Source organism: Chroicocephalus ridibundus, chromosome 2 (assembly GCF_963924245.1).
Source record: "Chroicocephalus ridibundus chromosome 2, bChrRid1.1, whole genome shotgun sequence".
NCBI lineage: Eukaryota > Metazoa > Chordata > Aves > Charadriiformes > Laridae > Chroicocephalus > Chroicocephalus ridibundus.
Window position 1 is genome coordinate 40,265,017 of NC_086285.1, and position 17,080 is coordinate 40,282,096.

Genomic DNA, 17,080 nt, shown 5'->3' on the forward strand with positions numbered 1-17,080 from the left:
AAAGACATGCAGACCATCTGCTTTCATAATACAGGTAAAGCAAGACTGAAATGGTGACTGCTGTATAAAAATGGTTCTTTTAACAAAGTCTTCCTCTCCTCGAAAACTATAAAGACAGATGTCAAAAACTGTTTACACAGGGTAATCAGGAGCGTGCAAAATGTAATATTCCTTTTACACACAGTGCTTGCTAAAGAGATTTTTTTTTTCTTTTTCTTCCCATCTGTGTGTTGCAACACATTTCTACAAGTTAAAAACATTTTTTCAAACAGAGATCTCATGAATACCCAAAAACATGCTATCTGGTTTCTGAATGCTAATTAATTTCAACTAAGGAATCTGATTTTTTTTCTGTAGAAAGGAATGCATGCTTTTGAAATGGAGTGCTTCAACAATAACAGACACTGAAAACAGAACACCCCACAAGTTTAATTTTGCACTAGTTTGACACTGGCTATTTTCACAACTGTTTTACATTCAAACCCACATCTGCTAAATCTGGCTATAAGACAAACAGGAACCATTCTCCCGCTTTTCAAGTAAGATTTTATTTATGTTTTACTATTTATCAAGTTTTTCAGTAGAAAGCCTGGTAACAGCATAATGGTTTTGTCAAGTGGTAAGTAGAAGATACCTCATCTTCCAAGCAGAATATGAGCAGTGCTGCCCATAAACCCTACAGTCAATTTTCAGAGCTGAAACACTAATCTTGACAGTAACCTTTTAATGTATTATATTAATGGCACAGAGGCGTTAAGCACCTTTTTTATAATTCTCAATAAAATGAACATTTACTGAACAATCTGTCAAACTACTGGTTCCATTTTTTAAAGCCAAACTTTTAAGGCTCTATTCTATTTTCTCTTCCATAAATCCTCCACTTTACATCCCCAGACACCAGCAGGGTAGCATGTTCCAATGCTGCAACCCTAACATGCCTTTAAAAAAAAAAAAAAAAAAAAAGGAGAAAAGCTACAAACCTTTGTCCCTAGACCTAGTTTGAATAGTGATAAAGTTGCAGAACAGAACTTAAAGATTTGGCGGGGGTGGGGGGCGGGGGGGAGCGGTCCTAGCTGCTATCAGTGGCTTCTGTCTGTGTAGAAATCGCAAGCATCGGTTTTAATACAAGCCAAACTCTTAGGAGTACTTACTTCTCATGAGGCTCCATGTTAACATTTTTCAAATGAGAAGGGAACTTTCAAGCCCTGACCAGATAATGCAAGATTATCCCCCAAATCAAAATATTTTAGCCTGCCTGAGCCTATGCCAGCCCACATACTGCAAAAACCCAACCAGGGCAAAGCAGTTTCTAGTGTTTTGCTATGGCAGAGAATTATCATCTGCCACTCCGAGTAAAAGACCAAATATATCCAGCCACTAGCTGTTTTTTGGACAAGGAATCATGAAATGGACAGTTTAATTGCATATGAAGAATTATGTTAAATTCCTTGGTCCATTACCTTGAACTATAACAAGTAATGCAATGGAATTTGTTGTCATATGCCCTATAAACACGCAGGATAAAGGAAAAACCCACAGATGGACACAGAAGAAAAAAACTTTTGTTTGTGCCTTTGGCATTGCACTTGGATGGCTATCTGACCTCCATACTGTTGCCAGGGTCAGGAGAAGTAAGGATCTGCATGGCAAATGCTGGTCATATAAGTTAAAACTGCCTAAAGGCAGATTTTAAATGATGGCAGAAGCTTTTCTTCCAATATATAATCATGTCTTTCCTCCTCTTTTTCTCCTATCCTTGTATAGCCTAAATTATCTCCTCCTCCTTTTCTGCCTTATGTTGTCTTTAAGTATTAGAAATGCCCATATTAACATAAACCTAAAACTACGTTGAATGTAATGAGGGAAGATATAAAACAAAAAGAAACACAATCCTATATACACATATATATATGTATGCTCACATATGTATAGAAATATACCCACACACAAGAAGATTTTTGAAAATCAGAAATGAGGATTCAGCATCTAAAGGAACTGATCCTTGCACTATTTTTACCATTTCGTAATGTAAATTCCCAGTTGCTGCATGACAGAGCAGCATTCTCCCAATGTTTTCCGAGCATCTCCCACTGATGGATATAAATAAAGCTCAAATAAAAAGCTGCTTCCCAGATACTAGTCTTATATCTACAAAGGTTAAAAGCTTAAAAGAGAGAAAGATAGGTAGGTGGGAAATGTTAACTCAGATCTGAAGAACTTCATATCTGCTTTACGAGCTTTACGGCATAGTACCTCAGACAAAAAAAAGAGACAGAAACAGAAGTCACAACCTCAACCTGTAAGAGATAAGGAGACATAAGACACGTTTGTCTTCATTGTCAGATGTCCAACACGAATCTTTTTAAGAATCCTTATATTTATTGCACACTATTTGTACATGGCAGGTATTTAGTAGTAGAAGTCCTGGCTAAACACTTCCTAAAATCAACTTGGATAAAATATGAAACGCAAAATAATCAATAATTGATAAATTAATTCTTGGTTTACTTCATGGAATGAAAATGGTCCTATATTTTGAGGGGTGAAGATGTTGACTCTGCAAGTGCCTTTGTTGGAAGAGGTCTGAAACCAGAGAGCTCCATGGGTAAGGAAAACACTATCCATTTTAGCCAGGAATCTGTTTGAAAAAGCTTTTATGAAGCAAGTAGATTGATTTAAACTGCTCTTTTAGCTTGAATTGGGAATGCACATATTCCAGGGCTCTCTCCATTGCTCCTACTTCCATGCCCATCACAAAGCCATCTCAAGGCGCACAGGCAGCATTTCTGCTGGACGCAGCTAAACTGAGACGCCGTGCTCCAACCACAGGTGGACTTCAAGTTCATAGGAGCAGAGCTGAGCTACTCCAGGCTAAGCTCCATCCTTCCTTCCCAGTCCTGTAACGCGGAGATGGGGTCCTCAGCTCCAACCGTTTCCCTCTCCAGGCTGCTGCTGTTCCTTGACAAGGCAATGCACTTTGTGAAGCCTGCACGCCTACGCTCACCTCTTCTTCTAGGGACACAAGGAACAAGACTAGAGGAAGCTGGAGTCCAGGAGGACAATCCAGATCATGCACAACAGATGTGGACAGGGCAAACCAGCATTTCTTGTACAGGAATAAAGGCTGGGGTAGGTGGGGCCTTGGAGATCTCACAGACTGATCTGGTGAAAATCTGGAGTAAGAGACACCTTCAGCCTTCCTTTTTTATTTCCAACCACTCTGTTACAGCCAGGTCAGAGTGCTTCTGACTTGTTCCCTGTCTGGAAATGCTAATCATAATGCACATGCTTCCAAATGCTATCCTAATGCAAATGCTGAGTGTGATAGGGAACATTTTAGATCTATGAATGCATGAAATTCAGCTTTGGGCATGTAAAACTTTTCCACAAAATATAAGTATACACGTTCTCCTGATAGATACGTTGACAATTGTTCTATCTTCAACCAGCTGCAATGGTTGTTTTCACTACAGTTTTTGCAAAAGGCTCTTCAAAATTGCTTAGCATTATCCACCACGTTAGGGAAGATTTCCTTGCTGGGAAATAGGACATGATATTCAGCAAGTCTCTTCTCGGATTCCAGTGTTCTGCTAGGCAAAGCATCAGATGTCTGGCATGAAGCTGAGCCCTAAGGCACAATGTCCAGACAAGAAGTCATCAGACTCAGTAGCACTAACAGTTGTCTTGCTGAATTTCTTTTGGTGGTTAGGATAAGCCCTTTCTTTGATCTCTTTTCCTTTTCCTACACGAGTTTTTGCAGATTTTTAAAGCCAAAAGGGACCATTTTGAGCATCTATTTGGACTCTACATAAAGAGTTCATACAGCAATTTCTGAATTCAGCCAAGTTACCTGTGGCTGAGCTAGAGTAAACATCTGATATTGATCTGAAACTTCTTGTGCTGGCTCTTTCACCACATCCCACGGTAATCTCTTTCACTAGATAGGTACCCTTTTTTTTTTTTTTTTTAAATGTATGACTAGCTTTTAGTTTGAACTTCATTGATTTCCGCTCCTAGTCAGTGCATCTCTCGTGCCTCTGATTGCTTGCTTAAACACTCCTCTAGTGCCAAACATAACATCCCTTGCCTACCCTTTGTTTAAATGGTTAAGTGTCAGATTTATTGTTTCAGGCCACGTGCCTCTTTATGAGCCACCTGTACGTCTGATTATTCTTAATCATATAGACCCAAATTCTATTTATGCGGCTAAAAGCACATGAGCAAACAACTTTCTGTCCTCAGTAAAATGTAAAAATTTTTCAGGAGAAAAATGAGTTAGAGTATAAATTTTGCTATGGGTTCTTAACTTCTGCTAAGTAAAATCATATGAAGGGGACATTTTAAGCAGCTATATTAGCCAAGATACTAGTTTCACCTCTGTGTTGCTGCCTTTCACTGACAAGAGTTTGTGAAAAGTATAGATGCTCTGAAGAATTCATAAAAAGATGCAAGATTGGATGAACATATCTCGAAAAAGAAGTGTTCAGGCTAACCTTCCATGTGGAATATGCACATGCACTTTGAGGATTTATTTATTCAGATTTTTTTCTGAGTCCCCCCTTATATTAAAACATAGAAATGGAAAAAGTGTAGCTAGATTAGGTTTAGCAAACAAAGTTCCTCCCTACAACAAGTGCAGAATAAGGAACACAGCTTTAAGAGCATGGGGACATACTAGCTGGCAAGTATATTTTGGTGGAATTTTATTGTGATACATGTGTGTGCATATATATATATATATATACACACACACATATACACACACAACCCCACACAATTCTGAGAGAATCTAGATGTACTGATTTAAATACAAATATACTACGTAAACTTAGGGAGCTGAAATCTCCTCTCCATCCCTAGAAAAGCCCTTGACACTAGCATCCTTCGCATGTCCCTCAGTTTGTCATCATCATGAAACCCATCCTTCTCCACAACAGTTTACTGAAGAGCATCAAATCCTTTGGAAAGGTGGCACAGCCAAGCACAGATTATGCTTTAACGCAGTTTGCCCCTCTTCCCGTGCAAGCTTACGAAAGAACTGCTGCTCTCAATGTAGGAAATCTTAGTACTTAGAAAGTAAAATAAAAATAATTAAGAGACAGGTGTATATGAGGAGAACCTTTCATGTGTTCCCACCCCTGGGGAACAGAAGTTTTCCCTTCTGAGTAGTTTATTCCATGGCTTGGAGTGAGGCAGGTCTGAGGTTGCTGCTGTCCTGAAAAACCTGTCCTCCGATCACTGCTGCAAGGCACCAGGCGAATCTGATACTGTTTGTGCTGTTCTTAAAGAAGTGTCCAAGGAGAGAGAGAGACAAAGCTCACCCTCGCCTTAGGTTTTCCTACCACATTTCTGGGAAATGAAAAGGAAGAACCTAATTATTAATTAAAAAGGGGGGGGGGGGGGGCGGCGGAAATAAAGTGGGGAGGAAGCAAGCTCTGAGAATTTTGCTCAGGGTCTGTTTGAGAAATGCATCTCTCTTCTTCTAAGTTATGATTAGAGTGAGGACCTGCAATGAGTCTGGTCTGACAAGGTAAGAGGTGTTCGTCTCTTAGCATTGCCTCTCAGTAAGTGGGTCCTGCTTAGCTTTCATTCCTGTCAGGTAAAAGATTATTACCAATTCAAGTAATTTTCTCCAGACGCATCTTTATGCCTACAGCCCTGCGTCCCCTAACACGGGCGTACCTCAGCGTTAGATCTGCTGACAGTGACGCTGCAGCACCTACAGAATTCGCTCAGCTTTTGGGTAGGTTTTATAACCACACCGATCTCTGTGCCTCCCACCACTGCTAGTAATAACTGAACCAGTCAGGGAAGGTCTCTGCAAACCAGTCGCAGCAGTGATTAAGACGTAGACATACGTATCTCCTTGCCCTTTAAATAGAAGGCTTAATTGGCGATGTGGATAGCAGCTTCCTAATGGACAGAAATTAAACTCCATTTAATTCCTGAGCAGACACTTCCAATGCACAAGGTTTACCACACATTTGGAGCGGGGGGGGGGAAGGAAGGAGCCGCACGCACAACTCTCTCTACCTCTGACAATCACCAAGGAAAAGCAACATGAGGACCAGAATGGCATAAGTGTGGCAGGTGTGAATTGACCTGCACTGGCAAAGCTGCGAGCTGGGAAACTTGCAAATCACATGATTGTGCAATACTTGGCTCCAGTCAGTGCTATCATGTTCTTTAGAAAAAAAAATATTTAGAAAAAAAAAATATCTTAAAGACATGTACATCAAGTTAAGGGATTAACTGTCAAATGACATTACTGAAACAGAGACAATATATTTCTTTATTGTTAATGAAATTCAGTTAAAAGTGAAGGAAGTGATAAAGAAAGTACTGTTTTGTAATGTATTTTACATAAGAACGTAATATAGAAAGGGAAGTGCAATTAAATCTTAATGTGGACTTTTTTATTTTTAGTTTATCATCTGGTTTACATTTTGAGCCCCTTTGCAGCAGTAAATTATGCTGGCATTTCTTAGGGAATAACTGCCATGTTAATTTAGTTTAATAAAATAACTGACAGAAAAGGGGGAAAAGAAGCAAGAAGCGACAGTACCCCCCCACACACACGCACTCCTTATCTTTAGCTAAGTATTCAAATGCTTTCTATATGAATTGTCCGTGGTCCAACTCCAGCACCATGTAATAATACAATACATTACAACACAGTACAATACAATCTTGGGTTTCTGTAGCGCCCTTCATGCAAGCATCCCAGGGTGCTTTACAATCATTATGAGTTAAAATTAAAACTGAAGCACATACAATTCCTAATAGAATCATTTTAAAAATGCTAAACAGAACAAATAACTTTTAAGTCTAGATTTAAAAGTCCCAACAGCCAGAGCTTTCCTTGCTTCAATTGGCAATGAGTTCCAAAGCTAGGGAGCAAAGCGACTAAAGGCTCTCTCATGTTATGTTAAAGGATCTCTCATGTTGTTTATACTTGTGCAGTACTCTACAGCCAACAATTTGCCAATAAGAAGAAAAAAAGAGACTTATTTGCAATCTTGCTTTAAAGAACACTGGAGGAGTGGCTTGCTAACCCTCTAATAAAGTTATGGAAAAAAATAAATAAATCAGGGTTCACACTTGGCCATGACTGTGTTAAGAAGTATGCGAGAAACATGAATGAATGAATACAGAATTTTGTAGCAGTGCATTACTTGGCTGCCTCCTAACCCAGTGAATGTAAAAATAAAAAAAAAAAAGCATGATTTTATATATATAAAACAAGAAGAACATAACCGCAAATATTTAAAATGCAAGTTATTCTATGTACCATTCTCAGGATCACTGAGTGAAAACAGAAGTGGAGTGGGGATCAGTTCTACAACACATGCACATTTTAGACGGAAAACGTATCAGAAGAAAACGTGCTGTGTTCCTTTTTTATTCTGTCACTTCCCTAAAACTTGAAGTCCATATGACGCAGATAATCATTCACATGACACAGTTCTCAAAATTGCCGAGATACAATCCCAAGTTGTTAGCACACAAAGTGGGGAGCACAGTCCCAAAAATGTTATTCCCTTAAAAAAGCATGAATTCTGTACTTTGTTCACAGGCGAGCCTAGCGGAAGACAGCTGCTTATATCTCCATGCAGCTGACTTTAGGACTGTTAAAAAAAAAAAAAAAAAAGAAAACCAAAACCAAACTACACCACAAAATCAAAACTAGCACCATCCCTCCATTGGACTCTTCTCCACTCTTTCAGAAGCAGAAACGCAAGACCTCATGACAGGACAGATACTAAGGGACACGCTGACACCTTGCAGAGACCTCTGAAGTCAGAAACTGCATTTATTTGAGAAACAAGGTATGTTCCCCTCCCGCCCATAATAAGCCCAGACCCTATAACTGTTTTGGAAAGGGACTTCGACATCCTCATTATAGTTAATTCTAATGAAGAGGCAGGAAAAAAAAAAAGCTATTTTTTTTCCTCTTTTAATAGGGTACTGCCCAGATAAAACAATGGTAGACAGACTGACATAGCTTTAACACTGGGAGCGTTCAGATGCACCTAAAGAACATAAATCGGTGACCAAAACAGCAGTTGAGCACCCTGCGAGTGTCCTCACGCAGTGCATTTCACCTTCCCCATCCCACCAGCAATAGGCTCTGTACGGCCCGTTCTACCTGGATGACTAAAAATCATGGTCACAAATTTGAATAGTTAATCAAAAATGTTTAAAAAAAAATAATCCAGATACCACATCAGCTTGAAGAGACATCAGAGTGAACGCTCTTGAGCAACTGAGGGGTGGGTTGAAAGGCCCTGCCTGCCAAAACCTGAGCCCAGGCCCTCAAGGATTTACTCCCCTGAAATAATTAATGACATCTTTAAAATCTAAAGTACAGCAACTTCTAAAGTAGAAAAAGGAGCTGCATTCCTTACTGAGGTTATTAATTATTGGGGGAGGAGGGGAGGAGGAAGAGAGAAGGAGAGAAGAGAATCACAAGCAACAAAGAAATCCAAGGACTTGATCTCAGGTCTAGGCAGGTAAAATTGAAAGGGGAGGGCAAAAAACACCTTTCAGTTTTGTAAGCATGAATTAAAAATTGCTCATAAAAAGTATGTATTTTGGCAACTCTTAATACCTCATTCCTTGGTTATTTCTAGGTCTGGAAATTTTAATTTTAGCTAACCCCACTTTTTATGGTTGGGAATTTGGGGGGAGGGGGTTTGAACAGCAGCGAGGAAATGCGAGAGTATTTCTATTATGCTGCTTATTTGCTACGATGGCCAGATGCCTTCAGATCAGGTGAACTGAGAGAACACCGATGTTCCGAGCAAGCTTTCTGCCTGGTGTCTCTGCACGACGCCTGCATAAAATAGCATGCAAATTCAGGGCAGGATGTCTGAACAAAAAGGGAAGTATATGATCTATATTATTATGCCCATGTCAGATGCAGACAATCCTTCGCTACAGCAAGGAAGTTTGATCAAAATGCAGTCAGGATAGCTATATTTATCACAAGTGCAAAACTATTCAGACGTCGGTATCGTACCAGCACTTGTTCTGTGCGCACATACGTTTTACGAAATGCGATCGTATATCCTTCTAACTGGAAAAATGCCATTCCCTCAGCATCAAGAGCAAAATTATCTAAAAGACATTACAGACTTAGGGGGGGGATGGAGGGGGGTGTCACACACAAATATCTTCCAAAAAATTCAAAATAGTAATACAATGCCCATAAATTACTGTCCGTAAGTATCACAGACTCTGGATATATTCCATGGCAATATTGCATGTCCCTACAAAATATTTTAAAACACAATAAACCATGAGACTTGAGATTTTGCTACACATCAGGCCTGGATTCTCTGATCTATAATGCACTGGCTATTGGTTGTCCTGAGAGTTAGGCTAGCTATACTATAGGGGAAGAGAAAGAATTAATATCTCGCTTCAGAAATGCTTTTGCAGTCATTTGATAAAATGCAAAAAAAATTTTCTTTTTTTTTTTTTTTAAAAACCCAAGCTTATTTGAGAATACTAACAACAATCATTTAGAAAATCTTTCTAGAAAAAATTCACATGAGATAATATCAGTGGGAAAGTCAACGTCATTTGGTCACTGCCATATTTTCAAAACAGTGCCCGGATACTAATTAATCTCTACAATCTCTTAGTTTGGTAGGTGACTTGTTATCTTCCTTTCATGGAAAAGGTGACAGGAACTCAAGAGAATGGGTACATCTAAATGTTCAAAAGCACACAGTGAGTTTGTTCCAGAATTATCAAAAGAATTTCCAGCCTTTTCTTGGGCAAATAGCCCATGTTGCTCTCCTCTCCCTCATAAAAGCTTATCTATCTATCTATATATATACAGAGAGATGATTACTCAATAGGGACAAAACAAAATAAACCCTTATTAATATCAGTATAAACACACCCTGTAGTATTTCAGTTATTTTAACTGTGGAAGTAATAAGAGAGTTCCGCACTAAAAACCAAAATAGAGCACAACTGTGAAAACAAAGCATGAAAATGCTAGGACGAAGACTGAGTAAAGAGATGGAAGGACTAGCACTAAATAAATAAATGCAACAGGCCTGCCTGCCTGATCACTTTAGAGCAGGTCCCAACAGACTAAGGTAGAGTAGAGCTTCTGTGCGAGGGGTTGGAAATAAGAACTGATGGTAGAACAATTTCTTTACAACCCTTTGGAGACTAAAGAGCCAAAACAGGAGGGAAATGAGATCTAGGCCACTCACAAGATGCACCAATTTAATGGAATGCATAAGATGGCCCAAAATTGAGCCCTAGATTAAATTCCAAGTTGCCTTCCCCATCAAAAGGGGTCTGGAGAGGAAGCAGAAATGGTATCGCATATCAAACGCAAGAGGTCTTTCACCCAGCATCTGCGTATGCTGCTAGTCTCTAGTAATACAATCTGCAAACCCAAGGTAAAGCACGAAAATACACACTGCAGCGCATAATGCAGAACAGGCTTGGCTTTCCCATGCAAAATTCACAGCATCCTTTTACCTTTCCTGCTTGATACCGAAAATTTGAGACAAAACCTCTGCGATTCCAGAGCCATGCATTTGCTCCGGTATGTCCTGAGAACTCCAAGTCATGTCAATGGGGATTCCCCGCGATACGGGCTCATATAGCGAGCGATAAACCTGGCCTTTCATGGTGGCTTCGGCAGTCGCGGGGTGGGACAATTACAGTAGATTCGAAAGAGACCATGTATTCAACTCTCCTAATGAGAGCAAAAGTCACACTGGTATTTTACTGCAGAAGGCATGAAGAGTTCATACCCGTATGCCGCAATGTTTCAGTTGGACAAGAAAGAGAATGGCAAAAAAAATTAGAAGGAAAAAGGAAAAGAAAACCCACTCAAGTAGATGATGCTGTTAAGTTTTCAAGACTCTATAATTAAGATGAACTGGATCTAAAAGTTTGTTTGCTCACGTATTTTCAAGCTCTTAAATATACCTGCACTATAAAAATAGTTTGCTTGGTATTTTTTTTCAGTACATAGAATGTCAGTATTCTGAATAAATATGAGCAATATTTTAATACGCAAAATGCAAGATTAATTAAGGAAATACTGTAAATTCTAAGTGAGGCCAATGATTCTCAGTTTTCCATGCTTAAATGGGGCTTCAGAGATGCCACGCATTGAGCACAGCAACTTAAATACCTCGCAACAAATCCTTCCGTACCTACACAAAACAGAGCACTGCTAATGACAGTGACAGAAAACGATAACTACTCTCGTTTCCACTTTGAGTCATTTTTCTGTGGTTAATAAATTATATCCATAACAGTGTTAATAAGTTATGGTACGGTGTCACTGCATTAGCTTGCATTTGTGATGAAGCACTTCATATGGCATTACCTATGCCCGTGGAAGTACATAAGAGGAGAGGCCGCTTCTCTGCTCTCAGAGGAGTCTCCCACGCTGGCATTTTGATGGACCCTCTACAGGAACGTTGCCTCCTAACCGCCGCCTCGCTCTTACTTCTCACCTCTGCTGCCGCAGCACACCACTGCAGGGCAATTCTCCAGATTTAATATGTGTAACAAAACACAGGCACTCTCAAATCAGTGTCCTTTCCACAGGAGCGATGCACAATGAGTTATTAGTTAGGCAAATACAGGAAGAATTCAGATCAGTTTCATCATGTGAAAAGGACACCGTCAGATCAAGGCGTCCTCCCTCAAGCTCCCCGAGGGAAACGGGAAGATTTAGATTGACTGACGGGCTCTCAATCAACTGCTGTAACAGCTGGTTTTTCCAAAAGTTAAGAATAAATAAATGTATTTTAAGTTTAATGTGATTTGATCTTTAAAGGGAAAAAAGAGAGAAGCAGTAGCTATTTCAATTCTTGCAACCCAAAAACCGCAACACTGGTGAAGATAGAGACGACAAAAGTAATAAGCACGCTTCTAATAACAGAAAGAAGCTCACGGCTTTAAGTATATTCTTTTACAAACAAAGAAGTGCAAAAGAATAATCAAACAGCCCCAAATCAGAGTTCTGTAATCTGGGATTTTGGTCATCTCAAGTGCTAACTTCAAAAGCTGTTATTAGGCAAGACTGTTTTTGTCCATTAAAATTAGAATAGAAAAATTCAGTATAGTTTAAAAACAACTTTTTAAAAGAGTACAATTATTGAATTGTCTCCAGTATCATGATACCGTCTCTAGGGAAGTATCTAAGAACTTTTTTTTATGCTTTTTCATTGCATCATCTACCTATATATAGGGAAGCTGTTGTGTGAAACACGATGTCCAAATAGAAATGAAATATTCCATTTTGACAGAATTTACTTGCTTTCTATCAAGTACCAAGTAAAAACTAGCGCTATTAGATTAAAATGGAGAAAAATCCCAAATTGTCTGCAGTGCTGGCATAAGCCAGCAGTGCAAAAAATCACATGCTTTTATAGTAGGTACGTACAAGATAACTTTGCAGACATATTACTGGAATGGTTTGCAACCAGTGAAGATAATTTTGATTATTTCCACTTCAAAACTTCCTATATTGGAGCCACATCACTGAAAGCAATGTAACCATAGGAGAAAAAAAAGTGACGGGAAAACAGCCTGCTAATATATCTGCTGGAAAGACAGATAGACAAAGAGAGTTGTCCTCTATAGATTAACTGAAGTCTTTTGGAGACAAAGTCTCCAAGATTCTGAGCAAGAGAAATAAAATCCCCATAAAAATACCTTGACTTCCTTAATTTCCCTTTTCCCCTCCCTACCACAACCAGCGTTATTTATTTGTATACTGAATTTATCTCCACTGCACCACAACAAAATACATTTTAAAATTTAAAAGGTGAAAATAAATACAATGTTCCCACCACAGCATCACTGGACACTGTACTGCGCAGAAGTAGTTGCGCCTTCACAGGAATTTGACAAAAGAACGACGAAGAGAATGGCAAAAAAAGAACAATACAACTAAGGCTTGAGGAAAGCATCAGCTCAGTATTTAGCAATGCATAAATTGAGGTTTCATTTTTGTTTAGGTATATTTTGATTAGAGCTAATAAATGGCTGATTTTCCTTTGGTTGTTTGCAACAACAACACATCATCCAAAGAGCTTTATTCTTTATTCCCTTCTCATATAGCATGCCAAAGACTGTCTCATTTTATGAATTAGCATTTAAAACTACTGTAGGTTATCTAACAAGCATTCAGATTCAATAGTACTTTTGACAGCAGTAAGTAAAGAGCCTTTTAACGTCTTGAACACATGTGCTTGAAAAAAGTAGTTACATCAAAGCAGTTCAAAGACTGAAGACAAAAACCAGTTAAAATCCAGTTTGCTGTGAGACAATTTTAGTGTGGTGTAAACAACCTTTCACGACTCCCCATGGGAAACGTTGTAAGACTACGTTCAAAATGAATCAGGCGTATTTATAAAGATCATGAAGTGGTCAAATGAATTTGCATTTTTGGCAGATTCACTCCACGGGTACCACTTGCTACAGCCTGTGGAAATCTCAAATCTCACATCAGCGTTGCCTATAGTGCTTTATTATTTATTACATGTTATGCTAAGTACCTGTGAAAGGGGACATTCCTTGGCCAATGAACTCTGGTTCATATCCTTCAGTAAGTCCTTCAGAGCATTTCTTACTGTTGTGTGAGACCATTGTTCAGGAGGCAAGTCTTCTAGTTTAGGGCAACTATTTGAAACACAGATTAGAAAAGGGATTATTACAAGATTGCATCCTGCTGCAGAACATTCCTTTAAGACAGACAGATTTCATTTTGCGCATCAAGCAGATGCATCTGGAGATTGCTCTCGGTCTCCTGATTGTTCCGATTAGTTAATTACTTTATACAACACATCTGCTGTATTGATGCATGAATTATACATCAGCTGCATGTGGCGACTATTTTTTCATGTTACTTCTACCTTCCTGCTCTGATGCGCTTGGTAAAACAATTTAAGGTGTAATGCTTTCTCACGACTGATCATGAAAAGCATTAATATATTAACCGTTTTTTTCTTTTTTGTCACGGTGAAATTTAAGAACCTAGACAGCAACAATAAGTGTGAGCAAGTCATTCTTTTACAAAATGCACACAGATGGTACCGTTCATGATATGCAAAAATATTTTTCTCTTAAGTAAACTTTATGTAAAATGCCTTCTTGTAATGCATCATTTAATTGACTAAAATGCAATATAGTTTTAATGAGATATCCAAAGGAAACCTATGTATCAGAGCTATAAAAGTTTTCTGCAATACTATACTGTAAGTTGAAGAAGAATCGGAGTAACTAAAAAGGAATTTAGATAAGCCTTTGTACTTGGAGCACACAGCACAGTGGGAATTAAATACAAGCAATATTAACAGTGAGAGCAGACAAGTAACAGTTCACGTCCCAGAACTGGTACGCAACTTACCTGTGTAACTGGATTTTCAGTGTGACCACATGATACACGTCTTGCAGCATGTCTGCTACTGTAGCATCAGGGGCATCTGTCACATAGGAGAGTGGAACTGGATTCCACTTCCCAACCTGGATAAGCCCTGTGGGATTTTTATTTTTCAAGGAGAGGGGGAGTGGGCAGGAAGGGCAGGGAAAAATTGAAAAAAAAAAAAAAAGTAATTTACCTGTTAATTCCTAGGGGCAAAAGAAATATCTGATTTTAACAAGATCACCACCTTTGTTTCTAGCCTCTTAAATCTGGCAAAACAAAAGAACACCCTCCCCAAAAACCCCCACCCACACACCACCAAGGATATGCTTTATCTATATTATGAAATTATACAAATGCATTACAGTAGAGATTTTTTTAATATGTATAGACGTCTATTTTCCTAAGTTCCCATGAATTCAATAGGACATGGTATAATAGTTAGCATTCCTCTTAATAAATTAGAGAGGATTTTGCAATGCAAGGACTGAGTACAACAAAAAAAAATAATAATACTTTGCAGTCTATAAAACCATCAGGAACAAAATAAAAGAAATAGAGCTGGATGTTCAGTCATAAATGCAAGTTGACTCTCAACAGTCCATCTGCTCAAATATGCTTTACACTTCCTTGTGGATCCTCAGTGGAGCAGATTATTAAGGTCAATAAGCATACTAATGATTCAGTTGAAGTCTTTTTTTTTTCTTTAAACAACAACAACAAAAAAAAGAATCTACCTCCACATTCCCCATGAACAAAACGTGCACTAACTAAACAAAAATACATTAAGGAAAAAAATAATACACAGAGACAGAATCCGCAAGAAGTTTCAGAAGTGAAATCTGCATCGCATTCCTGAAATCAATCCTGCCCCTCCCCCAAGACCCCACAAACAAACATAATTCATGGTACAATTTCATAATCTTATTTACCTTTTGCTTGGGCAGCAGAGCTGTGAGAATATCCAAGTGATAGCAATGCCATTTCAATCAGTTGGTTGAAAAGCATATCCTTCCTCACCAACACAAATTCTGCATGCTCCTCCTTAGAATCGTACTCAATGGCATTTTCATAATGTTCCACTACACAGAAAACTGGAAGCATACTTCCTATTAAAAAAAATTAAATTTAACATATTAAATTTGAGTTATAGTAGAGTAGGTGGGTCTATACAGCATTATGTAAATAGAACCTGTACGAACAGGCAGAGGAGGCATCAAGAATCATCACAAATATTTGATAAACATATTCCCCTTGCCCTCCCCCCAAAAGAGAAAGTTCTACAAAACATCCATCTCTCTGAAAAGCAGAAATGCAAATTTACCTCGCTTGATCGGATACAGATTAAAGAATTACCTTCTATAGAAATAACAAGGTTGACTGAAGAGAAGTTGATTCTCTGTGTCCTGCCTGATTTGTTGTGAGTAGCAGGCAGCACGAGAACCTAAATACATACTGCAGATGTCTTCACTGTGAGCCATTTTAGTACCAGCTACATAATTTTGTTCGTTAACATTAAAACTTTCTTAGTCCTGCCAAAAATATTTAATTGCCTTCAACGTCAACAACAAATCACCTTGCGTGTTATACATTCGCTCTGAAAAGAGCACACAAGGAAACAAGGCAAAAGTTAACACTAATTCGTGCTTCATTCATTGAGTGCACTTGAGCCCTACTTTCAGTCGCATCTTTAAGAAACAAATCATGATTTCAATGCCGGTTTAAGAAGTGTACCTGCAGTCTGGGGTATTTTTTTGTTTGTTGCCTCCAGCACTTCGCATTCTATATTTCTGGTATTCATTGCTATTTTGGTATGCCTGAAAGTAATTACTAATTTCTAGTTTTGCAGCATCATACGACAACCCCTTCCCTATGCTGCGTAGGCTATTAAGCAAACAACCTTTTTGCCTTTCGTCTTTTCTTTTTTTTTTTCTTTTTTTTTTTTTTTAATTTTTATTTTTTTTCCTCCCTTTTGACAACAGCCAGCGAGTAACAAATGACCTAAGCTGTTTTAGGGACAAAGTCTCTCCCAACAATCAGAATTCTAGACTTTGTGACAATCCCTCCCGGACGGAGGTGGATGACACGATGACCTCGTACCCGTGGGTTCAGGCCCCGGTCCTGTCCCGCTGCCTCCAGCAGCGCAGGTTAGGATCTCTTAATGACAGAAAGCAAAAGGGTTAAAAGCAGATGTACAGAACCGTCTTGTGGCAGCCTGCCAGAGGGGTATCATCTTTAGCATAAATGATGACAAGGGTTATTTTAACAGGGCACCCAGGAACTCCAATTAGTCCTACAATGTTAATGCCTCTATAACCACTGCCCTCTAGACTTACGGAAACCTCCTAATCTGCTAAGGTGCACCAGACATACCAGAGTGGAAAAAGAAGATTTACTCTTGACAATAGATACACGCTTTTAAGACCGCGTCTGTTGATTTGTGCTCTAACGTATAGCAAGAAATCACGATAAAAAAGATACCTCTTAAGCACGTATATTTAAACTACATCTGTTCACCAGAGAGTCAATCTCTGGCAAACAAACCCCTTCAGGCTCGCTTGGAAAAGCTCACAAACTCACTCCAGTTTGCCCAATAGGCTCAGCATGAAAGACAAGACTAAAAGCTTGCCAATATTTATGTAGTGCAGGAAGGAGCTTTTT

The 17,080-nt window shown here is 38.8% G+C and overlaps 1 protein-coding gene across 6 annotated transcripts in view; it reads right to left on the reverse strand.

The window, feature by feature from the left end:
* Positions 1–17,080, reverse strand: part of SATB1 (SATB homeobox 1) — a 94,101-nt gene that overhangs the window by 52,166 nt on the left and 24,855 nt on the right. For 5 of the 6 annotated variants that reach the window (XM_063325155.1, XM_063325159.1, XM_063325158.1 and 2 more), the window contains 3 exons: positions 15,352–15,528; positions 14,405–14,531; positions 13,554–13,677 (listed from right to left, as the gene is read on the reverse strand). In XM_063325155.1, coding sequence (XP_063181225.1) covers positions 13,554–13,677; positions 14,405–14,531; positions 15,352–15,528 — 428 coding nt within the window. Of the gene's footprint in view, positions 1–13,553; positions 13,678–14,404; positions 14,532–15,351; positions 15,529–15,775; positions 15,925–17,080 lie in introns of those variants that run through there. The other variant, XM_063325160.1, reaches the window with a different exon arrangement.